We start from the raw sequence: 25762 nt of genomic DNA, 5'->3' as shown, positions 1-25762 counted from the left end.
AAAAACCACTTCAGACTAGAGTAAGAGAACAATCTGTGCAGGAACCAGGCTCAGGGATGCCAAGTGAGAGAGGAAGCTGGGCCTGGCCAGGCCATCACAGAGCCCTGCCTCCACTGGCTCCGTGAGTACCGGCAGCCTCAACAGTTTATACCACCTACCAGGCCAAAACACACCAAGATTTATATACTGACAAAATAGCATCATAAGTTTAAAAAATTCTCTCTGCTTTGACATCAGCTCCAGACACTGTGAACAATTTCAGTGTCCAAGCCAGATTGATGGCCCCTTTGATGGCTTCAGATGGTGGCTTCAGTGAGCGGGGACATGTATGACTGTAAACATTGGCTGTAAAAACCCTCAATTGCTTTGAAATGGTAAATTTCCAGGCAATGTGGATCTGATGTCATATGCCTCCTGCATTAACAGCTTTTTCTTCCTGTTCAATTATTTTGGCTGGTAAGGGAGTGGAAATTACACTTCAAAATATATCGACGGGTATTTTCAGCCTGCTGAAAGCTTCAAAATATATACCAATCCTGGGAACATTCCCTTAATTTCCACTTCCCAGTTCTCAAGGAAAATGGAGGTTTCAATTATAGGCACCATTAGATGGAAGGAAATGCAGGACTAAGGCCTCTTTTCAATTCAGATGCTCTCTGGGCTTATCACTGACCTGTTTTTGAGCCAAATTTTGTTCCAGACCTAGGTGGAAAGGTCTGTCCTAACATGTCCTCATCATTTGGTACATGTCCTTGACAAAAAGATGAGTATTTCTAAGAACCTGGGTCCAGGGCCTTGAAACAGGGCATCTGACAGGGGAAAAAGCTAATTCTGTCTCTTTGTCTTCACACAAGGGATTCAGAGGTCCTGATTTCTAGTGCACACACCATCTCCCCCATGCGTAGGTGCTAGGTACAGGCAGCCTCCCAGCTGTTTCTGCCCCAGGTGTGTTACGGTTTTCTCTGCCTAACTGACCTCTTCCACTCTTCTCCTGAGCAGCAGACCTGGATTTAAAACTCCCTTCCTGGGTGGATCACAGAGAACTCAAGTTCAGTAGACCATGTCTCCTAAATCTGCTCCTCCTCCTGTGTTCTCCATTTCAGTTAGTGGTTATCTTAAACCAAAGCACTTGTCTCCTACACAAGCAATGGACATGTTATCCTCAAATCGTTTCTCTCACCTCCGCCTCTAACTGGTCACCAAATCCTTTGAGTCTACCTTCCTTCTCTTCTGCTCCAGTGTTTCTGCCCTAATCCAGGCCCACAGCATTACCTTCTTGGACTATTTCAATGTCATTGTGATCCCCTGCCACTGGTCTTCAGCCTCATCACTAAAACTAATAACTGATCATATCATTCCCTATTACAAAATCTTGGGTGGTTCTTCATGGCTTCCCAGAATAAGTCCAAACTACTTACAGAAGCACACAAGATGCCTGTTAACTGGCCCATCTATCTCTCTAACCCGGTTACTGTCACCACCCTCTCTCTCCTCCATACACACTAAACGACTGACCACTATCTTCCCCACCTGCTTACCCTTTAAAAGACTCAGCTCTCAGATGACTTCTTCCATATGATGAAGGCCCCTTTGTGCTTGTATAGAGTCTATTACACCATGTGGTGACCATTTATGCCTATTGCCCTATTATTGGTGACTGGGTTCCTCAGGAGCCAGAATGAGTTTTTGTTCATGTTTGTATTCCTGGAACCTAGAAGTGCTTGGCATGGTAGGTGTCCAAGAAGGAAAGGGAAGGGACTTCTCTGGTGATTCAGTGGCTAAAAAGACCCCACACTCCCAATGCAGGAGGCCTGGGTTCGATCCCCAGTCAGGAAACTAGATCCCACATGTTGCAACAAAGAATTCGCATGCCACAACTAAAGACCTGGCACAGTCAAACAAAGAAATATCATTTCTAAATTGAAAAAAAGACTGGAAATACCACTCTAATGGGCAAACAGGCATTGGCTTACCACTTGAGTGGTCTAGGTGACATTTTAATAGGACAGAATGGAGAGTAGCAGCCTGCCACCCTAGATATTTATTCATTCATTTACTCATTGCACAGATACTTAGTGAGAGCTGCCATGATGCCCAATGCTGTGCTAGACACTGGAGATACACAAAAGAAGACTGCCAGGCCCTGCTCAGAGGAACTCTCATTCAAAGGCAAGAGACAGGCATGTAACAGGCAGTGGCCTGACATTTGGGGCCATCTGGTCCTCTCTGAGGACCTGCGCCACTCAGCTCTGCAGAGGCTGAGGAGGAGGGGACAGGGCAAAGGAGACAGGCAGTGAGGTGGGGAGGTCACGGAGGGCTTGCAAAGGGCTTTGCCTCCGGGACCAATCCTGCTGACCAGCTGGCTTTATTTATGCATTTCTCCTTTGAAGGAATTCCTTGCTGTTAAGAAAAAGCATTTGACACATTTCTAATTAGCCCTCAGACTCTGCAATCCTATTATTCCCAAATGTAGCAGCTGGGTCATCTCATGATCAGTAATAATGTTTGCAGTTCATGCAGTTCTTCACCAAAATCAAGGTCATTCCTCCCCTGACTTCTGGTGGGCCCAGAGAGGATTTTCTCACCCTGTCATCCGGGGCTTAGTGCCTGGCCCTGTGGTTGGGGGCCAGACAGCTGCTGCTGCGGAAGCCCTGTGAGGAAGCCTGGGTTACTCACTACACCAGCCCACACTGACCTAGGTGGGTCATGCCTTTTCTCTGGGCTCTAGTCCTGCGCCATCTCTCAGGCCCTCGATTTAACAGAGAAGCGCCGAGTACCCTCCTCCCCATCTTTCTCCCTTTCTGCCACCAACAAATATTCAACAAGCATGCACTGTACACCAACGACGGGGGAGACAGGTGAACAAGACATACAAGAACCCCTACTCTCAGGGAGCTTACACTCCAGTGGCAGAAACTGATATAAAAAGCCATGTTCTCAGTCAAATAGAAGGTACTGTGTGCTCAGTCATGTCTGACTCTTGCGGCCCCACGGACTGAAGCCCACCAGGCTCCCCTGTCCATGGAATTCTCCAGGCAAGAATACTGGAGTGGGTTGCCATTTCCTTCTCCAGTCAAATAGAATGATGACCCATAAAGAACTCTTCGAGAACTTCCTTGGTGGTCCAGTGGTTGAGAGTCCATCTGTCAAAGCAGGGGACACGGGTTTGTTCCCTGGTCCGGGAATGTTCTACATGCTGCAGAGCATCTAGGCCCATGTGCTGCAACTACTAAAGCTGGCGCACCTAGAGCCCATGCTCCTCAACAAGAGGGGCCACCACAATGAGAAGCCCATGCACCGAAACTAGAGAGTGGCCCCCGCTCCCTGCAACTAGAGAAAGCCCACGTGGAGCAGGGAAGACCCCGTGCAGCCCAAACTAAAAAAATAAAAATAATTTTAAAAAACTCACTTCTGAAAAAAAAAAAAACTCATTTCTAGTTCCTTCAAAGAGCCAGGTCCCCTCCTTGATGCAGAATGGCTTGTAGAAACCTAACTTATAAATACCTTTCCTCAGACAAGTTGGTATGTTAAGTGGGGACAGTGGGCAGTGGGTAGCGTCTGTGCCGCCTGATGGTTGGGTGACCTCTGCCGGCCTCGGTCTCTCCATCTGTGAGATGGAGAGCGTCGAGCCTTCCTCACAGGGCCATCGAGAGCATTCTGAGATCATGTATCGGCACAGCGCCTGTTTCACGGTAGCATGCCTTCTGTTCACTGTCCCTGCCTCCTCTTTCCTGCTTGGAGCAGACACGGGAGTCTAGTCAGTTCCCTGATTCACCCACCTCCTGGGCCCCTGCTACAGCTGCAGGCAGGGCAAGAGGCTTCTGAGGTGACCCAGAGTCTCTAGGGTAAAGGCTGTGCCGGCAAAAACGGACTCCTGCAGAGGCTGGGGCCCCACTCTGCCTCTCCCCTCCCCTCCACCCAGCAGGCTGAGCAGAGGACCTGGAAAAGGCAGCCATGGACCTGTCGGGCAGGACAGTCATCCTTGTCGCGCCTTGAAGAGGCCCGCCGGGGATCTGTTCTTTGCAGCCCTGGTGAGCAGTCCCCTGCATGTGCCTGGCAGGCCCTCCCGGAGGCCCCTCACCCCAGCAGCCAGCAGCAGGGCCTGTGAGGATGGGCCTTCTGAGGACCAGTGTTTACTAAGCACTGGGTGGTACTTGCTTCACCTCACCCTGCCTTTCCCAACAATGCTACAAGTTGAGGGCTGTCACTGCCCCATTTTCCAGTTGAGGAAACCATGGCTAAGAGAGGGAGTAAGAATTTGCCCAAACCACTCTCACATGTGATGGGACCAGCGCTTGAATTCACGTTGTCCAACTCCAGAGCTAGGGCCTCACACTGACCTATATCCTTTCTGCCTTCTGTTACCCACCCCCCAAATCCACGCATCAAACTCACAGAGGCAGACAGTTCCCTGGGACCTCTTGGAATGCCAGGACCATGTGGCACTTTGCCCAGCTTACATGAGTACTAGCTTCAGCACTTTTAAAGAGAAGGGGACAGTGTCCAAGAGCGCAGTCACAAGAGAGACAATGCCCAAGGAACTGCAAGTCCAAAATGGCACAGCCAGAGTCCAGAATGGATGACCTGGAGGTCATCTCTCTACATCCCTTCTTTTCCAAAAAAGAAAATGGAGGCCCAGAGCGGTAAGAGGTCCTTGCACACAGAACTTCTAACTGCTCTGCAGAGTCCCTAGTGGCCTCAGAAGCCGGGCACTGGTGCCCAGACCCTGGTATGGAAAATGGGACTGAACCCAGCCCCTCCGCCCACCTGTTGTGTGACTGACTCTCCGCAATTGAGAGCTTCCCTGAGCCACCTGCAGGTTTCAGGGGCTTTATTTTTTTTTTCAGGGGCTTTAGAGATAATGTGTGTGAGATCCCAGCCCAGCAGCTGGCACCTGCTAGGAACTCAGCCAACTGTGGTTATTATTATCACTGTTGTTGGTTTTGAAGTTCACTGATGTTAGGCACCACTAAGTCTCTTAGGTGTTGCTTTGTTTCTGCAGTTCTTCTGGAGTCATTCCTAGCTAGGCCCAGAGAGGGGACGCTGCTCCCAGTCATCTCTGAACACTGAAATCCATCTCAGGGAGGGCTGAGCCTCAGCTCAGCATCTATTTGGAATTACAATCTGGAAGAATGACCAGGCGCTGTAGCCATGGTTGCAGCTGTGAGTTCCCAACTCTTCCAGTGTGCCTGTGACTAGCGACTCATCACTCAACCTCTGTCTATGTCAAATTTCTGGGGGCCCAATGAGAGTGATAATCACTTGCGCCCTTACCCCCACCCCCGACCCCCAAGGGAAGTTTCTTGTGCTTATTTTTAAAGAGGGACTGCCTGTGAAGTCTAACACCCCCCAGAGAGGTTACACTCCTATTTTTTTTTTTTTTCTTTTTTGGTGAGGAGTGAGTGGGTACCAACCTAGACAGCATATCAAAAGCAGAGACATTACTTTGCCAACAAAAGTCTGTCTAGTCAAGGCTATGGTTTTTCCAGTAGTCATGTATGGATGTAAGAATTGGACTACAAAGAAAGCTGAGCGCCGAAGAATTGATGCTTTTGAACTGTGGTGTTGGAGAAGACTCTTGAGAGTCCCTTGGATTGCAAGGAGATCAAACCAGTCCATCCTAAAGGAAATCTGTCCTGAATATTCATTGGAAGGACTGATGTTGAAGCTGAAACTCCAATACTTTGGCCACCTAGTGCGAAGAGCTGACTCATTTGAAAAGACCCTGATGCTGGGAAAGATTGAAGGCGGGAGGAGAAGGGGACAACAGAGGATGAGATGGTTGGATGGCATCACCGACTCAATGGGCATGAGTTTGAGTAAACTCCGGGAGTTGGTGATGGACAGGGAGGCCTGGCGTGCTGCAGTCCATGGGGTCACAAAGAGTCAAACACGACTGAGCAACTGAACTGAACTGAACTGAGTGGAGAAGTTTCTCTTCGGGACAGAGTTACCAGGCAGTGACAATTTGGAGCAGATGTATGGCATCCTCCCCACTGAGCCCTGGGGAATAAGTGGTGAGACTTGCAGAAATCCTGCCAAATTCCAGATCCTCCTTCCCTCCCTCTCCTCATGGAGCCCTCCTTCTGGAGCCATCAGAAACCCATCAGCCTGATTTCGGTTTGACCTGATCCAGCTTCATCCCCCATGCTGAGGGGTGCTGATGGGACGTCTTTGGATTCCACATCCTCTCACCTGGTTCTTCATGACCAAAGGCAACTAGACATGCAAAGACCAGGCTGATGAAGGGAGCAGCCTATAGCAACAGAGGCCAGTCTCCGAGTCTTCCCATCTGGCTGACCTGAGAGCCTGTATGGAGGTGGGGACACCAGGATGGCAGTTCCCTTACATCTTCTTGTTGTCTGGAGATGCCTGTGGGGCCTGATTCCTAAGGAGCAAGGTCTCCCTGGCTTCCCAGAGAGAAGATGACCCCTGGATCTGCCCCATAATTCCTGCAGAAACCAGACAGTGGCTGGATAGTGGTTTTCTTGGTCTGTGGAAATGAGTGCTGGTCATTGCTGCAGTCTAATTAAACTCTCCAGGCAAGGCAGACAGGGGAAAGCAAGGCTGGCAGGAATCCCCGCACCTTCTTCTATTTTTCCTGTTAGCATCTCCTCCTGCCTCAGATTCCCTGCTACTCTTACAGAGCTCTTGGTGAGATACTTTTTTGCATATCCTCTTCTTTCTAGGGTCACATTCTTGGTAGGGTCATTTTTGGATTTGTCCTCATGGTGAGACTTCAGAGTGAGGAAAGGATATTGCAGTTACAACGATGACTTTTCTGCAGCCAGAAAACCCACTTAGGTTTTCTTCCTTTAATTTACTTCACTCCAATGGAAATGTATGAAGCGTCTACTACATGCACATTTCAGTCCTGCTGCTGGAGAAACAGGGAAGGAGGGGTGCTGATGGAGGTGGTAGGGGAAAGCATGAGCTGTGACCTCACCATCTGCCTGATTCCCTAGGCAGCTTCATTTAGAGGCCAGGACCCGAGGTGGTCTTTCAGACCAGCCAGTGTCCAGGAGCACCAGCAGGACACAAACTCCTTGACAAACCTGCCTCTCACATGCAAGGGCCTCCTGGGTCCAGACTCCCTCAGCCTGGCCAACCTCAACTCCCACCAAGAACTTTCCAGATCCTGGGGCCCAGCGCCACCAGGTACCTCTCCTCCTTGAAAACATCAAGTACTTTCATCCTCTGGACCTTTGCTCAGGCTGTTCATGGAGCTCACACCCTGCCCTGTCCTCCCCTTTCCTGCCTCTTAAGACTTTATTCGAAGAATTTATCCACTTTCTTTGAGAAACCTTTCCTTAAGACTGCCTTACGGTACAGTATTTCTTCCTCTGTGACCTCTTTATCTATTCCTCTGTGACCTTTAATATCTATTCTCTGAGTGTCTGTTTCATGCCTGATCCTGCGCTGGTCTTCTAGAACTAACTTAGCCCATCTTGCTTTCTGCTCCAGTGAGAATGGTTTTCGTAGAGCCGGGGCTGAATCTCACTGGTTTCTTTGTCCGTGTCTCTCAGCACCGTGTTTTGAACTTTGCTTAAAGTGTCAGGCGGAGAGGTGGTTTCTAGCCTGGGCTCTGCCACTAATTAGTCGTGTGGCCTCGGGCGAATCTTCCAGCCTCTCTGGCCTCCTCCCTTCTTTCTGATGAATCGGTGATGACGATTCCCCAGAGTTGTCCAGCGGACGAGGCGGGGTGGAGGGAAGCTCCTTGAACGCTGGGAGCCCCAGGCCAACGGAAGAGGTGAGGTGGTTGTACCCACAATCTCCTTTCACTGGCAGCGAAGCCGCGTCTCTTCCCCTTCGCTCTCTTCGAATGTCAAGTGCACCGGCTTCCAATCCCTCCTCGGGGCGGGCCCTCTGGCGGCTTGGCATCCTATGCTGCGGAGGATACCGGTGCAAACTCCAGACTCTCTTCGCACCCAGCGGCCCCTTCCCAAGGACTCGCCGAACACACCTTAAACCCTGTTCAGAACGCAGCCCAGAACTGCAGCTCCGTGGCGCGGGCCCCGGCCGGGGTCGCGCATCTCCAGCCGGTGACTCAGGGCCGCTCGGTCCGGGAGTGGGTGGAGGTAGGCGGGACAGACCCGGGCCGCGCGGGGGCAGGCGCCGGGAGCTTGGTCGCGGAGCAGTCGGAGTCGAGACTGGCTCTGGCCCGTCGCCATTCCGCCGCGGGCGTCTGCCTCGCCGGGCCTTCCTCCCGCGCCGCTTCGCATCCGCTGCGCTCCTCTCCCGGGGCGCAGCGGCCCGGCACCCGCCAGGGCTGGAGCGCGGGGCGGGCTCTGCGAGCGAATGAATGGGCGCCCGGGGGAGGCGCGCGCCTGGGGCTGAAGGGCATTAGGACCGTGAGGATCGCTCCGCGCTCCTGTCTCTCCCTATCACCCCCCCCCACCCCCCACCTCTCTCCTTTTTCTGCTCTGCAGGACCGAGCAGCCCCGCGCGAGCGAAAACAAACAGCTGGGGCTGAGAGTGCCCCCTGCCCCGGCCCCGAGAGCACGCCGGCCAGGGCCCCTACTCCGGGCGTCCGCCCGCCCACCATGAGGAAGATCCGCGCCAATGCCATCGCCATTCTGACCGTAGCCTGGATCCTGGGCACTTTCTACTACTTATGGCAGGACAACCGAGCCCACGCAGCATCCTCCGGCGGCCGGGGCGCAAAGAGGGCCGGCGGGAGGCCAGAGCAGCTCCGAGAGGACCGCACCATCCCGCTCATTGTGAGTACGCGCTGTGCGCGGGGTAGGCGGCCGGGGAGCCGCGGCGCGCGTCCTAGCCCCGCGCGGCTGCAGAGGGCGCGGGGCCGGGCCGGGGGCTGCGTGCCCGCCGCGCTCCGCCGGCTTTGTATACGTTGGAGCATTCCTGTCCGTTGTTATGGCAACCTCTGTCGGGCTAGCGGGGCCGGGGCGCAAGGATGGAGGGAGGGTGACAGCGGGTGGGGGCTGGGAGAAAGTACTGCAAGTTTGGTGGGCCCGGCGTGCGCGCGCGGCTGGGAACGTGGCGGCGCTCTCGGCACTCGGCGCAGGGGCCGGGGGTTGGGGGCTAGGGGTTACCTCCGCCTCACCCGTCGGCGAAGACAGCTGGACCTTGCGCACCGCGGGCGGGCAGTAGGAACCGCTCGCTGCTAAGCGCGTCGGTGGCCGTGCTCTCCCTCTCTCCAGCCTCTTGGGGGCAAAGGATGTGGGGTGGGGACGCTGGGTGAGGCATGGTCGCCAGGGCCTGTGCTGGACTTCGAGCCCCCTTCTCAGACCCGGTCAACTTGAACCTGCTTGTCATGAGGACTCCCTACGACTACCCCCAGGGTTCTCTGGATCGGGAAAGGTCTCGTCCTGAAGGCGTCCCTCGCCCCAACACCAGTCCATCACCACGGATGAACTAGCAGTGTCTGCGGCCAGCCCCGCGACGTCAGTGGGAGATGCGGGGCATGGCTGGGGCGTCGATGGAGGTGCAGGGGTGCCCTCCGGGCGCTCTGGGGGCCTAGATTGGGGCGTGCCTGTCGCCGCCTCCGCCAGGGCCCCGGGTGACAGCTGTGTGAGGCAGGGGCACCTGTTGAGACGGGAGGCTCCGGGACCCGCGAGAGGCGCGCTCGGGCGGGCAGCGTCCTTCGGATGGGGGCGGATGGTGGGCGAGACTCTTAGGCGACCCTCGGGACTGGGCTGAGGGGCGGGGCCGCCCGGGGGCGCGGAGTGTGGGGCTGAGGGTGGGGGAGTGCAGCAGCGTGGCCCTTCTGAAAGGCCTGGCCTTGGGGAGGGAGCAGTGAGGAGCTCCCCTGGGAGGCGCAGGGTCAGGAGGGCGAAGGCTTGTGCGGGGGAGAATCTGAGGTCTTCGTGCCAAGGCAGCCGAACCCCAGGAAAACGGAGTGTTGTCTGTAGGGAGCTTGACGTTGTGGAAGGGCTCTCGTATTCCCATCCTGTCCCAGATTCCGTGTCTTGTTACCTACCAGAAAAGAAGTAGCTATCCCCTGCAAAAGAGCATTTCCAGGCTGTGCCTGAGGAGACCTTGGGGTCGGTGGGTTTCCCCCCAGCCCCACTCCCCCATGCCCAGCTCCCCCTCTGGCGGAACTCTCTGGGACTGCGGCCTGATTGGGTGAAACGCTCTGCTCTGGACTGAGGGTCCCTGCCGCTAGCGCACTGTTTCCAAAGCACTTGTGGACGTTTGGACAGACAGGCTGATGAGGCAAAAAGTCTCCTGGGTCAAGATCCCAGAGAGTTGGGATCTGGGTGGACAGACAGATCGGAGTCAGAACTGGGCAAAGCAGGAGCGGCCCCTGACCGACCCTGGGGGAGCTTCCTCAACGAGGACTCATCCAAGCTGCCGCGTTCCTGCTCTCCAAGAGGGCCAGCTCTAGTCCAGGGTAGGCGGGCCTGGAGTGGCAGGGGAGACGCAGACTGCCCAAATGTTCTGTCCTTCTCTGTGGTGACGTGATGGGAGGAGGGTCTGAGCTCCAGGAGGAGGGGAGGGGAGAGAGGAGGGAGAATGGAAGGGAAGAGCACAGAGAAGCCAAGTGCTGCTCAGAGCTCCAGGCTGGTCTCATCACAGGTGCCTGCGCTTCAGAAACCAGGCTAGGCCACTCAGACTGAGAGCCTGGGAGGGTGCCGGGGGCTTGGGGGGGCGCTGCTGAAAGTGGGTGGCACTCATTTTGAGGGGGAGGATATTGGAGGTCATGGGGGCTGCAGGGAACGTCCTCCCACCGCAAGTTCCCTGCGGTGGGACTTGCTGCAGATTAGAAGAGGGCTGTGAACTGGAAGCCGGGTTTCAAGTATGAAGAAGAATCGGGGAGCCAGGAATGGAGGTGCAGGAAGAGAGGGAGAGTGGAAGTTCCTGAGAGTGAGCTGCAGAGCCTTCTCTGGCCACTCCAGGCATAGCCCGCTCCCTCGATGTTCTTAGGCTTTAAGCCCAGGATGTCTGTTCCCTGGGCGTTGATCCCCAGTCACACCCTGCCTTTAATATAGCCTTGCATTCCCATCTTCTGAGGTATTTCACTTCATTGGGATTCTCAGCCATTGAGAATTGACAGCCATTGGCCTGTCTCTTCATTGAGTGGCAGCTATCACTCAGGGACTGTGCAGGAAGCTTCATGCAACCCCACCTTGATGAGCACAGCAAGACTTAAGAAGTACTGTTAAATGAGTGAAGAAGGATTTCTGCCCATCTCTGGGAGCCATCAATGATCCAAGCTTCATATCCCACTAATACTTTATTCCAGCTCCAGCCTGACTCTTAACTAGAGAGCTAGAGGAATGTGTGTTCAGCTTCTCCGGGAGATAAACCCTTTGTTCAGCTTAAAAGGGGCAGGTGCAGCTGAAGATTTGCTTTCTGTCTGAAATCCGTGGTTAACCTCTCACTGGTCTTCTTGCCATTTCAAAACATGTCCCTGTCTAGTTGGGCCAAAATGCACTGCACGTGGATTTTCAGATTCTTAGGGAATGATGCAGCCAGCTCTGCTGACAGAGGCTAAGAAAATTCAGACAGGCGTCATCATCCCTCCCCTGGGGGATCAGAGAGCAGAGCTGGGAAAGGGAGGGTCTGCATAACAGCCTGGGCCAGGAGGCAGCTCTGGCTTCACAGTGTCTGGGTGATCTGAAGCCAGCCAAGTTGTTTCTGGACCTTGGAGGCACTTGTTTGGCATTGTGGGGTGTCGGCATGGCAACCGGATGGCCCAGATTTCTCAAGGAGGTCCTGATTTTTAATATTCTGTCCTGCTGTCAGCCCATGTGTCATAAATTTTGATGTGCAAAACTGGTTGTAGAATCTGTAAAACTAAAGAAAGAGAGATACTGACTTCATCAGTAAATGGCTGCTAGCGAGGCGGCAGGGTCTGTGATTTTCTGCATGCTGTGCTTTATGGGCAAGGCAGTGGATTTGAGGATATCCACTTGAACCTACACTGATGCTCGCTAGCTCTGGACAGCAGCCAAAGCAGGAGGTGGAGGAGACACAGCTGGCCTTCAGTCTTAGGGCCTCACAGCCGGGAAGAACATTTGTGATTGGTTTGGTTTTCCATATGTTAAGTCTCTATTAGGCAGGGAGTGGGGGGCGGGATACTAAGGTGTTACACGGAATTTCACTTTACAGACATATTTTTAAAAGACTGTCTATTGTGAGTATTTTTAGGATAGGTATACTCCTTTGCAAGGTCTTCTATTTGAAATCATGGAAGTTTTAGGCAAGAGTTTTCCCAAGCTGGAGTTTTTTATCCTACCGGTGGGGTACTGCTCAGTGACCATGAACAAAAACTGGTATCTCTGGACCTTAGTTATTTCATATGTTAAACTTGAGTGAGGGTTAAGATTTTGCGCTTTCCCTACCAAGGGCACGGGTTCGATCCCTGTTCTAGGAACTAAGATCGCATGAGCCCTGCTATGCTTGGGATTTATTTAAATAAATAAATAATTGAAATGATTAGTAAGGTGTGTTGACCCTTGGATAAGTTGATGATAGCTTCATTTCTAGAAGCAGATAAATGGCTTTAAGGGAGTTCTTTTGAACAATGTTGTGAGATTTATGGCTAACTGAAGGGATACCCCTGTCCGGAGTAGTTCCCCTGGTAACCTTAGAGTCTGCACAGGGATCCCTGCTTACCTGGCAGAAGGGAATATAGATGATGACTTTTCTAGCACTGTTCTCTGCGAGCAGAGGCTTCAATTCAGTCTGGATAGGTTTATATTTTATTTATAATGTGTGCATTTCAGAACTGTGGGAATTATGATTTGCCTAAATGACAGAAAATGATGTTATATTTAATTTGTGTAGGTACCACACAAGAAAGAGGGTGGGGAGGGAGAATCCCTAGTTCCTTTTGCCAAAATGTTTGAATTGAAAGGTCCCGATTTCCTCTTATTGGGCTCCCAGCCTGGATCATGTTGAGACCTGTCTATTGGACCTGGGGACCACACAGAGGCCACAGGACCGGTAAGGACCCTGACAGCCCAAGAGTCCCCTTCGTGGGAGACCCAAGTGCCGAAGACACAGGATCCGTTTTAGGGCTCTGCTCGTCCTCCTGCTGGCCCTTCATTTCTATGTTATAACAGCAGTTCTCGCACCGGCTGCTCTGAGGGTGCTGGGCCTGGCTTTCCTCTTTGGTGACTGTGTTTGTCAGCTCTGTGGGCACAGGAAGCCCTGGGTCTGGATGTGCCATTGAAGTGGACGTGGACGGGCACTGGTGGGCCTGCCTGGGCCCCGGGACTGTCTTGCTGTGATGGAAGAAACCCCGCTGGGGTCAGAGGGGAGCCTGGAGCCGAGCAGTTCATTACAGTTACAAGATTGCAGATTTATCCCTGTCGGCTTCTTGAGGAGACCTGAAACACCTCCCCCCCACCACGTGAACAGGAGGGGCAAAGACGCAAGGAGGCTAAACAGGCAGGAGACCCGAGGAGCAGGGAGCAGAGTTTTGAGACTCAGGTCAGTGATGATTCCACACGAGTGGAAGTTCAGTTCACTGATCAGACTGCGTGCGTGGCGCCGTCACAGGTGGTGTACAGCTTGCTTTGGAAGCGGTCTCAGCTTCTCTCCCTTGAGCCCTGTGGTCTTTGATCTACACCCATTGGCCTCTGGAATCACTGATACCCCCATGTTATGTTTCTGATGGCTGCGTTCGTGGGACATGTCAGTGCTGTGTTAGGAGTTTTGCAGGCCTGAACCTCCTAGAATCCCTTCAGTAACCTAGTGAGGTCGGCACCATTATCATGCCCAGTTAACATAGGAGTAAACTGAAGCTTAGAGGGAGACAGTGACTTACCCATGATCTAGCACCGAGTTAAGTGCTCGATCTGAAGGTGTGTCTCCTCTGAAGCCCATGCTCTTGTCTTTTCTCTGAAGCATGCTCAGGGCAAGATCCAAGTCTGATACATCAGCATGTCTTCCCTGGAGAGAACCTAGGTATCAACGCCTTGCTTTGCATTCACTCTGTAAACATTTGTTGGGGGAAAAAATGCAAAAACCATACATAACAAAATGTTTAGCAGGAGGAAAAGTAGGATTATGGATAATCTTCCTGTCCAACTTTTGACCTTCTCCAGCATTTTCTGTAATAAACATCTATTAACATTATAATGATAAAGCCAATCACGATAATTATTTTAAAAATATTCAACGACTGAATAAAATCACTCTTGACTCCTTGATTAAAGTGTAAACTTCTTAACCATGTCTCATGCTTCTGAGTCCCACATCAATGCTTAGCACTGAGCCAGCAGAAAAGGCTAGAGACTTATTTGAATTATTCTGTAGGCCTCCAAGGAATAGAACTGGGGTTAATGGGTTCCCTGGTGGCTCAGACAGTAAAGAATCTGCCTGCAGTGCAGAAGGCCTGGGTTCAATCCCTGGGTCAGGAAAATCCCCTGGAGAAGGAAGTGGCAACCCATTCCAGTATTCTTACCTGGAGAATTCCATGGACAGAGGAACCTGGCAGGCTACAGTCTATGGGTTCGCAAAGAGTTGGACATGACTGAGCAACTAGCACACTAGTGGGTGAAAGTTGCAGAGAGAGAGAGATTTCTTTTTACCAGAAGGAACACTTTCTTGTTGAGCTGACTGTCCCTGGAATAGTCTGAAAGCTGGCCAGGGTTTCTCTTCACACTCCCTGTTGTCAGGTCAGTGCTTGCTTCCAGCAGCAGTTGGAGGAGGAGAAAAAGGCGCATGGTCCTGACTGTCTCCAAAGGTGTCAGGCAGCTCTGTAACTGAGTTGGAAATAGGGTCCAGTTATTATACCAGCAGAGACCTGGCGCCCAGGGAAGCAGGGCTGGCCAAACCCCCCAAGGCCAGGGAGGAGAGTGACGAAAAGAAAGCCATAACTGCCACTGTGCTGTCCCCTCCCTGTTCCTTTGGAGCTGCCAGGAAGGGAAGGAAAGGAGGCCGAGGCTGGCCAGAGGCAAGGCCACGGAGTCGGAAGTGCTGGTCTTCAGGATCTTTCCTGCTCCCCAGAACAAGGTCCCCAGAGGTTTTCCACCCACCTGAGGCCCCTTGAATCTGACCTTTGCATATGCCACTTCTGTTTCCCTCATCCAGCCTGGGGAGAGTTTCCAGGTGGCCTGGCCTGTCTCATGGGGGCCCTGACCATTGCTTTCCAGGGTGGTGCCGGCTGCAGTGCCCTGAGCTGTGTTTATGGAGGAGGCCTGGCTCCCCAACACTGTGAATTTTAGCCACACCCTTTGTCAGTATCTGGTTAGAGACAGCGAGGCCATCGGAGGACTTCTGTGAACATTTCAGAACAGGTAGGAGTGGCAGACCAGGGGCATTTGGGGACAGAGTTAGGGCATCATTATACTCTGTAGGCAAGATAAGGCTCAGGCCTCATCTGGGGAGACACGGAGGCAAGTCTGCCTCAGGTGTAGCCTTTTCACTTTTCTGGACCCATTAGGAAGAGCTCCAAGTTTAGCTTAAAGGCACCAGTGCCACTTTCCTGCCATTCCATGAAGTGAGGTATGGCTCCATGCAGATCAGGGACAGCATTGTCTCAGAGCTTGGAGAGGAAGTGACATCTCTTAACATGCTCAGAATTGTGAGCCCTGCTGTTGTGGGATTTCCCCCGGCTATAGCTGGGTCAGGTCCAGGCAGAACAGAGTGGCCAGGATGGAAGCAGATGTTGGCTGCCAGGGATGAGAGGGTGAAGGGATGGAGAGAAGATGCAGAATAAAGGACAGATGACCTTCTCTCCTGGGCTCAGCTCTGCTCCCAGGGGGCTGTGTGTCCTTAGGTAAGTCACTTCCAGTCTCTGGGCCCTTAGTTTCCTTATCTGTCAGATGAGACTTGAACTACGGGATCTCTGAGGTCCCTCTCAGCTCAAACCATCTTTGAATCTGTGGATTGTTCCTCCCAGAGTGAGGTGGCCCCAAGCCAGGACTCAAGATCTGATGGTGCTGGCATTAAAAAGAATAAGGCCAGAGGGTGAGACATACAAAAACCAGACCACTTGTGTTCAGAAGAGTGTGAGACCGGTTTTCATAAGGAATAAAATGGACCAAACCATCGTGTTCTCTTCTCTTAAAACACTGACGGGATGGTGCCGCTCACGTTCTGCTGAAGGAGAAGCCCATGGAATTCACGTGTGTGTCCGGGAGGCACACAGACGCATCTGCATGAGTGTCTCTGGGTGAACTTCAGACTCTCAAAAATGCCGAATGAGGCTGCAAAGACCCCTGAGCAAAGAATTCATAGTTTCAAGCTCTTGGACTTTATTCAGAAGACAGGTTTGGAATTTGGCCACAGCCTAGAAACCCACATTGTTTGTAAAAATCAGTTTAAGGAGTTCAGAAGGTTGTCTGTCTCTTGGTAACCTTCAGCTTTTCATAGGTTACGTATACAGCAGATTAGAGCCAGCAAGATGAAGGCCTTGTTAAGAATTGCTGATACACTGAGAAGTGACAGTTGACAGCAAAGGACCAACAAGCTGCGTGAAGATGAAGCCACCCCCCTCCCCCTTCTGACCAGGTGCCCGCTGGTCAGAAATGCTGCAGGCATCATTTATTCCTTCACTTGACAATTATTTACTGGACATGTACTGTGTGCCAGGACTGTTACAGGCTCTGGGAAAAGCAAAACAGGCAAGGTCCCTACTCTAAAGGAGCTCACATCCTAGTGGAGGAGACAGACCATAAACAGATAAATATACTATGTGTTAGGTGATGGGAAACACTGTGACAATAAAATAAAGCGGCAAAGGGGGACAGAAAGATGAGAGAAGGATGGCCAGGAAAGGCCTGCTGGATAAGATGGTGTTTGAGCTACAGCTACAGCATGAATGGAAAGAGTAAGCCATGCAGACATCTCAGGAGAGAGTGTTCCAGACAGCCAAAGCCCAGGGCAGTATGTCTGCAAGGTAAGCGAGGGGGAAAGTGGCCCGAGGTGAAAGTCCAGCTCATTAGGCCCTCTAGACCATGGCAAAGATGGGCTCGGAAACATGTCCCTGAGTCATCAGGAAGTGATCAATTACATTCAGTGTACCGGCTTGGGATGTCAGGGAGCTTGTGTCATTCAGCTCAGAAAAATTTCCAGCAGTGTGGTCAAATATATTAGTAAGTGTTGGTTCTTAAAGAGGTAAACCTAGGTTTTCTGAAAGATGTGCTGTGACTGGAACACTTCATTTCCCTACGATGTGAGATCAGTGAGGTACTTGTATGTCCTGAGTGTGTGTGTGTGTGTAGGTGTATGTGTGTGTGGTGAGGCTGGTGGGGGGAACAGAGGGTGCTAGTGCCTGAAGAGACTTAAAAGACAAAAGATAATGGGGCCCTTGTTGAAATATTGGAGTAGGAGAGGACAGGGGAGGGCTCCAGGGGAGGGTTTTGTGTGGGAAGGAGAATTCCGCTGTGCAGTGGTACCTGATCAGACACTCCTTTGTTTCTTCGTCTGGTTCATCGTGTTCTCTTCAGGTGCATTGGGACTCTGGAGAGGATGTTTTCTGGCAATGTGGCATCTTGGAATTCATGCATTTTCCTGTGCACTTCTGTACAAACAGATCCTGGAGGCTGAAGCGTCCAGAGCCTTCCCTCAGACATTGGAGGGTAGAGACCTGAGCCCTGGCAGAATCAACAAGCCTGCACAGCTTTTTTTTTTTTTTTTTCCCCAGGCAGGAGGTGGATGAAGGGGTTGCTTTTTGGAAGCGGGCTCTGCCTGGGCCTGGGGCTGCGTGCCCTGATGCTCAGTGCTTCCCCAGTGCCCAGCTATGACGTGGCTTCGTGTGCCCGGCACCCTGCAGGTGCTCTGGTTTTGTGGTTCAGGTCACTCTCAGCCTGAGACCCCTGTCAGTCATGTCCTTTTAGACACTGTCCATTTTCCGACTTCAGATTTCCATCCCTTTATCTTCTCACAGTGGCTCTGGCTTTTAGCTTCTTTAAACAAACTGTTGGGGAGAGCTTCTGACATTTCAAGGTCTTTCATTTCAAGGGAGTCTGGCCTTGATGCCACTGCCAGAGGGAACCCGTGTTGCCTTCCAAAGTAGCCAAGTCAGTTCCAGGGCCCTTAGCTTCTGGCGCCTCACAAGTCTGTGACCAGATTCTTGGCTTGGAAGCCATCTTTTCCCCTTCCTGTGAAATCCCTCACTGGGTGCTTAGGGGAAGCTGGGAGGAGTGTGGGAGGCTAGAGGCATCATGCCAGGGTTTGGGGTAGAGCCCAGCCTGGGACTCAGGGAGAAAGAACCTGTGATCAATTAGTGATGTCTGCTCTGGTGTTGGTGCCTTGAAGGGATAAAGTGATGGGGCTGAACGACAGCCAACCAACCCATGAGTCCAGAGGAAGAAAAGGAACCAAGGGACAGAGCACACATACTGCAGGGCCCAGGGAAGGCAATGGGCCTTTTGGAGTCACAAGCCAAGAGTGGTTCCAGGTAGAGAGCAGAGCTGCCCACAGGAAAGCTTTAGTACAGGCTTGGTGCCACCTTATGGGAGCAGGAAAATGACAAGGGCCTTCTCCCAAAACACTGAGCAGAAATGGACTTGCCCCTGGATGTACCCCCAAATTGCCCACTCCTGGTTTTTTGCAAAACAGAGAACACAGCATCACCTAGACAGCCCTTCCAGTCAAGCAGGGTTCCTGATCGACACCTGGGCAGGGACTCAGAGCCAGGTTGGGGCCTGGGAGATCTGAAAGCCTGTATGGGGACAAAGCTGCTTGGCAAGCCAAGCAGAGAGAGTAATAAAGGGCCTGATCAGAAAATGAAACCTGTTGTGAGGCCCAGCCTGAGCAAGAGTATTCAGAAGAGCCAGGCCAAGCTCCCTGAGCATAGCCACAGGGGCGCTGATGGGAGATGACAATGGCCAACAGATAGGGAGAGCCTTGCAGGGTGCAGACCTGTGCTAACCAGTAGAGTAGCCATGTGGCTATTGCATGCTTGAAATGTGGAGAAATTAGATTTTAAATGTTCTTTCATTTTAATTGATCTAAATATAAAAGCAGACACTCATTTCAGCTATTGGAAGATGTCTAGGAGTGTTTAGAAGAGCTTCAGTATAGGGAATCCACATTTTCGGCTGTAAATTTTATGAAACTTCAATATAGATAAAGTATTTCTGGTGAAAGTTTAGTATCTAATTTGAAATGTGCTATAAGTGTAATGTACACACTGGATTTCAGAGACTTAGTACAAAAATAAAAAGAATGAAAGTACCTCACTCATTTTTTGTATTATGTGTTGAAATGCTAATATTTGAATATAATGGGCTAAATAAAATATATTATTAAAATTAATTTTACCTGTTTCTTTTTACTTTATGTGGCTTGTATTCTGTTTCTTTGGACAATGCTTCTCTTTACATGTGTTCATGACTCCTTCCTGAAGTGCTAGGAGGTTGTCAGCAGAAGGTTATGTGTAAAGGATGTGGCTATATCCTAGTTTACCTTGATTTCAGGATGTGTCCCTTCTGGTCCAGCTGCTGCTGAGTCTTTAGTTCCTAATGCCTCATCATCTATGGGCACGGACACCTCCCAGCCTGGACCTTCATCCTTATACCATCATTAAAACCAAGGTCAATGTTTTCTTGCCGTGTCTTCTCTTTTTAAAAATCCCTTCTAAGCTCTCACTGTGATGAAAATGGGTTTTGGAGGAGGGGTAAGAGCAGTGGAGGCAGGGAGCCTTTTACTCCTTCAGAAACTAGAGGGATTAGTTCCAGTCTGTTGCTTTTGGTGTTTCGTCTTTGTCCTGTTAGAGCCAGAATGACAAATAGGTCTCAGCTCTACTTGGCAACTCAGAACCTGTGGAAGTGGCATCCTGGAGTACTGTGGGGAGAAGGATTCTGAAGCTGCCTCCAGACTGAGTAGAAAAGAGGCAGTCGATTAGCCATGTCTGTAAAGGGCAGGAAGGGGACTGTAGAAATGTGCATTGTGTTTACTGATCCTGCATCCACAGAGCTGCCTTCTTTGAGCAGTTTTGCTCCACTTGAAAGATATGCGTTAAAAACATTGGCCACTTTGAAGAAGCAAGAATGAGGCTTGCACATTTGTGCAGAGGAGAAACTGGTCATCACCAGGGATTCGAACCCTAACTAAGAAGATGTGACAAGAACTTTAAAACACTGCACAAAGTTTTAGTAACATTTTTCACTTATTTCAGTGGAGGTGAGTCAGACCAGAGTACTGGCAGCATTGGAGACGGTTAAAACCATCTTGGAGAAGGGTAAAACCTGGGGAGTCTGGGCGAAGAGAAGAGGGTTGCCTCTTTTCCTTTTCTCTTCTTTCTCTTCTCTCCTTTAAAAGCAAGCTCTGTGAATCTGAGAACACTCTCCGCTTCTTGGTACCACAGTTCTGGTTATGGCTTTGTTCAGGATGCAGCATGAGGCAGCAGTTGTGGGTGCAGCCACTGGAGCCAGTGTCAAGGTGCATGTCCCAAGCCCTGCTGCTCCCTAGCAAGTTATTTAAGCTAAGTTCTGTGCCTTACTTTGTTATCTTCAGGCACATACTAAGTTCTGTGCCTTAATTTTCTTATCTGTTAAATGGGGATATTGGTAGTCTCCATTTCAGATGGTTGCTCTGAAATGTGCTATAAGTATAAAATATGCACTCAACTGCAGAGACATAAAGTGTTTGGATTAGTGTCAAGCACATAGTAAGTGCTATACTAGTGTTAGCTTGCTGCTGCTACTGCTGCTGCTAAGTCACTTCAGTTGTGTCCGACTCTGTGCGACCCTATAGACGGCAGCCCACCAGGCTCCCCCATCCCTGGGATTGTCCAGACAAGAACACTGGAGTGGGTTGCCATTTCCTTCTCCAATGCATGAAAATGGAAAGTGGAAAGTGAAAAGTGAAAGTGAAGTCGCTCAGTCGAGTCCGACTCTTAGCGACCCCATGGACTGCAGCCTACCAGGCTCCTCCGTCCGTGGGATTTTCCAGGCAAGAGTACTGGAGTGGGGTGCCATTGCCTTCTCCGAGTGTTAGCATACAGGTTAACAATTCAAGTTATTATAAGTTCACTTCTGTATTATTTACTTAAGGCTGCATGCATCACAAATCACCATAAAATGTAATGACTTAAAACAGCAACAGTCATTTATTGTCTCTCACTGTCTCTGTGGGTCAGATATTTGGGAGTGGCTTGGCCTGGGTGGTTCTAGCTTGGGGTTCTCCAGTGAGGTTACTACTGGCTGTTAGCGGGAGGCCTCAGTTCTTCCCCACGTGGGCCTCTCTATAGGCCTGCTTGAGAGTCTACAGGGGGTGGTGGCTGACTTTCCCCAGAGTAAGCAAACCAGGAGCCCAAGATGCATACTGCAAAGCCTTCTTGACCTAACCCAGGGATTCACATAAGCAGCACAGTGATGAGGTCTGACTTACGTTTTGAGAGACCTCTGTGACTACTGGTCTGAGAAGAGACACAAAAAGGGCAGAGACAGAGACCTTTTTTCTTCTGCCTGCAACGTGCCAGGAGCCTGCCAATTGTGTTTCATATATTTCCCCTCTAACTGTCTTAGCAGGCTGGTGAGCTGAGTATTACTGTCCCCGTTCTACAGACAAGGAACCTGACTCGGAGAGGGTGGGTTACCTGCCAACAGAGCCAGGATGTGACCAGGTTAGCCTGGCCACACAAATCTTAGGAAACACTGACTTCTCAGGATGCCCACGCCATTCCCATGGCGTACAAGGGGAGAGCAGAATTTGTGAAGGATCTTAATTCCCTCATGTCTTGAAATCAGGATGGGGAACCTAAGAAGGCCAAGAGATACTCACAGATCAGACAGAGGAGTGGGGTGGCGCCTGGTGATCTTGGCATCTGTTGGAGCTGGAGAAAAGACGAGGGGCTGGGCAAGTTTGAAAGGTCTTATGGACTAGAAGCATGAGGGCCGGGGAGACTCCCTGTGACTGGCTTAGTTTCTCCAAATTAGCAGAACCTTTGAAAGTCAGGGAAAGCCTTGGTATTACCTGGGCCCCAGAGAGTACCATGCCAAGGCATCAGACCCACGCAGCTGGGATGGACTACTTGTGGTAGTAAAATAAATGAACTTGATCACTACATATCAGCATGAAAGAGGCTTAAAAACATGATATTAGAAGGGAAAAGAGAACCAGATTGCAGATGGCACAGTATGATACAGTTATGCAAATTTGAGTAATATAAAACAATTCCATCGATTGTTCCTGAAAGTGTGTGTGTATGTGTGCCTGTGTATTTCAAAGTATAACAATGGACCAAAGAAGATACACAGCTCATTCCTGGAGGAGACGGGGGAGGGGACCAACAGAGAGTTCTGACTATCTTTGTAGTGTTATTTCAGGTTTTTAAAATATTAATAAAAGAGAGAAGCTTAGATGATCTTATTTGCAAAGCAGAAATGGAGACAGAGATAGAGAACAAACATTTGGACTCCAAGGGGGAAAGAGTGGGTGGTGGGATGAGTTGGGAGATTGTTATTGACATATATGCACTACGGATACCATGTATAAAACAGATAACTCGTGAGAACCTACTGTAGGGCATAGGAACTCTATTCAGTGCTCTGTGGTGACCTAAATGGGAAGGAAATCCAAAAAAGCGGGGACATATGTAAACATATAGCTGATTCATTGTGCTGTACAACAGAAACTAACAGAAGACTGTAAAGCAACTATACTCCAACAAAAATTAACTTAGAAGGAGAGAAGCTTAAGGCCAATCTGATAATAGTTGGGTTGTTAATTTGGGAGGCGTTGTAGGTGATTCTTAATCTTTGTATGTTTTGGAATTAAAAAAACCTTCTTCATTCTAAAAGCATTTTAAAGGGAAAAGGAAAAGCTGGCACCTCTGGATTGCTGGGTCTCAACTGCATGAAGATGGAGAAGGAGGGTGGTGGACGGCAAGACTTCCTCCTTGTCCCCCACCACCAAAGCTTGTCACCCTCACAGCACTATTTTCACTTGCCTTGGGGGGCAGCAAAGTGATTCTCCGTTCTCTGTGCTGGATGCTGGGGTGTGTGTGCTCTGTACCTGAAGACCAGCCCCAAGGCAGGCATGGGGATCTGGAGGGTGGGGGCTGGGAGTGGGGGTGCGGGGTGGGAGATGGGGGTGGTAGAGAAAGCACTTTCTTCAGCAAGATCGAAGTTTTGGGGTGCAAGAGACTGGAGGAAAAGAAGGGTCAGCAAAGGATCAGATGCTAGAAACTGGGAGTCCCATCTGTGAAAGCACAGGCATAGTAACAATGTGTGTGTTGGACTTCCCTGGCGGCGTAGCAGATAAGAATCCACCTGCCAATGCAGGAGACATGGGTTTGATCTCTGGTCCAGGAAGATTAGAGAAAGCCAGTGCAAAGCAACGAAGACCCAAAGCAGCCAAAATAAATATTAAATAAATAAATAATAAATAAATAAAAATGGACATCCCTACCCCCCTCTCAGGGTGAGGGGATGACAAATTCTTTTGAGAGAAAAGGATGAGGTCAAAGACCTGCAGATTATGTTTTATTGTTCTTTTTTCTCCCTTTGGACATGGTGCGTGTTTAATATTCAAGAGATGGGAAATCAGAAAGGATATGAAAATCACCCCAAACCCACTGTTCAGGCTTACCACCAGGAACATTTTGGTGAACATTCAATTCAGATCTTTTTTGGTGGCTTTTTCTTAGCGAAATCAAACATCTTTATCCTGTTTTGTACCTGGTTCTTTTCATATAACACTTTATCTTTCTCTGTCACCTTTCTATGTCATTGTCTTCTTCCAAATATTTTTAATGGCTGCCTAGAAATTCCAGAGGGTGAATGGTCCATAGATTATATAATCACAGTTCATAGATGGTAGATACTTAGATTAGATTGAACAATATGAAATTGTTTTTCTTAGGTCCAAAATAATCAAATGTTGGCAGTTTCATATGGTTCAACCAAATGTTCTCCTGTTTTTTATTTTCATAAACAGCATGACAATGAATAATATCCTTGTAGGTAACTCTTTACACATAGCCTTGATGAATTCCTTAGATAAATACCTAGAAATGGAGTTGTTGAATAAAATATAGGAAAATAAAGACATAATCAGATAGGGCTGGGATTAGGGGGCAGTGAGTGTTGTAAGTGCAAAGCTGCATCCTATCTTTAAAATTTTGATATTTGAATTAAGAAAATATTTCAGTAAAATATTATCTATGTTGATACCTAAGTGTGTGTTTTTTTTTTTTTTGGTGCCCTTTTACATTTTTCCACCTGAGCTGAGTGCCTCACTTCCCTCACCCTAATCCCAGCCCTGGATAACAGTAGTGTTTGCCTTTTTGAGTTGTTATGAGTGACTGCATATAAACCTCTCAAAACAACATTCATGGCAATTGAGCTCAGTAGATGTTATGTCCAATTCCATTCAGAAAGCTAGAATTTAGGGTGCAACAGGGAGTGAGCCCCGCTTGGGACTGGAGGGGAGACAGTGAGGGTGGGGAAGGTTGTGGGTGCCATCACAGGACATGCACCAAGCAGAGCAAAGTCTCTGCAGCCCTTACTGAGGGCATGATGATGTGGCTAAGACTTCATTCTTTTCGCAAGACAATTTCAATTAAAAAAATTTTTTTACAAATATATCCATTCTTTTAAAAATTATTTTCCATTATGATTTATCACAAGATATTGAATAAAGATCTCTATGCTATACAGTAGGACCTTGTTGTTTATCCATCCTATATGTAATACCATTCTATATGTAATAGTTTGTGCCTGCTAATCCCAAACTCCCAGTCCATCCCTCCTCCACTCCCCTCCACCCTTGATAACCACAAGTCTGTGAGTCTTTTTCTGTTTCGTATATAGATTCATTTGTGTCACATTTTAGATTTCACATCTAAGTGATATCATATGGTATTTGTCTTTTTCTTTCTGACTTACTTCACTTAGGGTGTTAATAGGTCTATCCATGTTGCTGCAAATGACGTGATTTCACTCTTTTTATGGCTGAGTAGTACTCCATTGTATACACACACCACATCTTTATCCATTCATCTGTCAGTGGACCTTTAGGTTGTTTACATGTCTTGGCTCTTGTGAATAGTGCTGCTATGAACATAGGGGTGCATGTATCTATTTGAATTATAGTTTTGGCCAGATGTATGTCCCGGATTGCTGGGTCATATGGTAGTCCTATTTTGGATTTTTTTGAGGAAGCTCCATACTGTTTTCCATAGTGGCTGCACTGGTTTACATTCTCACCAAGAATGTAGGAGGGTTCCCTTTTCTCTACACCCTTTCCAGCGTTTGTTATTTGTAGACTTTTTAATGATGGCCATTCTCACTGGTGTGAGGTGATACCTTGTCATAGTTTTAATTTGCATCTCTCTAATAATTAGCGATGCTGAGCATCTTTTCCTGTGCCTATTGGCCATCTGTGTGTCTTTTGTGGGGAAATGTCTATTGAGGGCTTCTGGTGGCTGAGACTTGAAAGATGAGCATAGCTTGGCTGGACACGGAGAGAAAGGGGACGTTAGACAGGAGGTATGGCCTGAGGAAAGGCACAGCATTTCTGTCATTTTCTAAGGTTTTAGCCTGGAATGCGAGGGAGTGGGTCAAGAATGAGACTGGATGGGTGGGGGCAGACCCTGGGATTCCGCCCTGAGCCGAATATTGATTCTGTCCCCAAGCCACACTGACTACAGGAGCACCCAGCCTGAAGTGACCCGCTGCTGCTTCCGGGGGTGCCACCTTCCCAATAATTGCAATATTGATGCTTACTATTGACTTCTTATTTTCTTACGTGTAATTGTAGTAAAATACACATAACATAAACTTCACCATATAAACCGTTTAAAAATGTACCCAGAGGCATTAAGTACATTCACATTGTTGTGCAACTGTCGCTCCCATCCATCTCCAGAACCTTTTCATCATCCTAAACTCAA

General features: G+C 49.7%; 1 protein-coding gene across 2 annotated transcripts in view; it reads left to right on the top strand.

The window, feature by feature from the left end:
- Positions 1-7925: 7925 nt before the first annotated feature.
- Positions 7926-25762, top strand: part of GALNT16 (polypeptide N-acetylgalactosaminyltransferase 16) — a 97595-nt gene continuing 79758 nt past the window's right edge. Inside the window, exons 1-2 of one of the 2 annotated variants that reach the window (XM_061156797.1) lie at positions 7926-8078; positions 8430-8720. In XM_061156797.1, the coding sequence (XP_061012780.1) occupies positions 8544-8720 (177 nt within the window). In that variant the 5' untranslated portion in view covers positions 7926-8078; positions 8430-8543. The remainder of the gene's footprint in view (positions 8079-8429; positions 8721-25762) is intronic. The other variant, XM_061156798.1, reaches the window with a different exon arrangement.

The sequence above is a fragment of the Dama dama genome, chromosome 12 (genome assembly GCF_033118175.1).
Source record: "Dama dama isolate Ldn47 chromosome 12, ASM3311817v1, whole genome shotgun sequence".
Classification (NCBI taxonomy): domain Eukaryota; kingdom Metazoa; phylum Chordata; class Mammalia; order Artiodactyla; family Cervidae; genus Dama; species Dama dama.
Note: the sequence above shows the minus strand (reverse complement) of the source record. Positions and strands in the feature narration are given on the sequence as shown.